Raw genomic sequence first — 894 nt, 5'->3', positions numbered from 1 at the left:
GTGGTGGCTCTACCAGCAGAGGCTTGGCGACCCAAACAATGGCTGTTCCTTCAACGGGAATGTGAGAAATGAGACGGCACGTGGAGGGGATAAGCAGATGCATCTTGGGTTTAGGGTTTAGGGTTTAGGGTTTAGGGGGGTTTCCATGCCGCCCTCCTCCTCTGCATAGCATAGGGTAGTCCGTTGTATTCGTATAGCAGAGCTGACGGAGCATGCGCTGTTGTTCACGCCAGGTTTTCGGGTGTACACACACCTGGATATGTTTATGTATGTTTGTGGGTTCTATAGGGGAAGAACGCTTGGGGCCCTGCCTGCTCGCAGCGCGTTCTGTCCGAGGTGTTGTCAGGGGGCCAGAAGCATTCCGTGGATTTGTGTATGGCGGATGAGAGCGGACGCCGGCTGCTGGAGTTCTCTAAGAATAACCGCGGCTGGTCCATCGTCGCCATGACGATCAACGGGGCCAGGTACTACTACACACAACAAACACTTCCGCCCGCCGCAGACTTGAGCCTGCATGCATCCATGCGTGAATGTGTGTGGCGGCAGAGGAATGGGGGCCCCACGCATTTTTTCCTGGCTCACCCACAAGCACAGACTCAGGTGTACGTACACCTGGGACAAGCTGCAGGCAGTGGTGCAGTATGTTGTTGCTCGCGTTTCTTCGGCTGTTGTTTGTTTGCGCAGATACAGCGGGCAGCTTGCTCCTGAGCCGGTCCTTAGAGCCATCTGTTCCGCCACGGTTAATCCCATGACAAACAAATACAGAGCTGAAGAATGTAACGATATCGTCGTGTAAGGCAGACGAAGAAGCTGGATGCATCTGTTGCTGCGCTGCGACGCAACACAAGTAGTGCCTGCTGCTGCCTAGTGCTGCTGCTGCTCTGATGCTACTGC

General features: G+C 54.9%; 1 protein-coding gene across 1 annotated transcript in view; it reads left to right on the top strand.

Annotated features, from left to right (window-relative positions):
• The window catches only part of EMH_0095530 (uncharacterized protein), a gene marked incomplete at both ends in the record, with an annotated part of 1624 nt that extends 828 nt beyond the window's left edge, over nucleotides 1–796 (top strand). Inside the window, 2 exons of the mRNA XM_013502245.1 lie at nucleotides 347–464; nucleotides 685–796. Of these exons, the coding sequence (XP_013357699.1) occupies nucleotides 347–464; nucleotides 685–796 (230 nt within the window). The remainder of the gene's footprint in view (nucleotides 1–346; nucleotides 465–684) is intronic.
• Nucleotides 797–894: the final 98 nt, after the last annotated feature.

This window comes from Eimeria mitis, genomic scaffold (genome assembly GCF_000499745.2).
Source record: "Eimeria mitis Houghton genomic scaffold, Emh_scaff8655, whole genome shotgun sequence".
In the NCBI taxonomy this organism is placed as follows: Eukaryota; Apicomplexa; class Conoidasida; order Eucoccidiorida; family Eimeriidae; genus Eimeria; species Eimeria mitis.
This window is presented reverse-complemented; position numbering and strand designations above follow the sequence as displayed.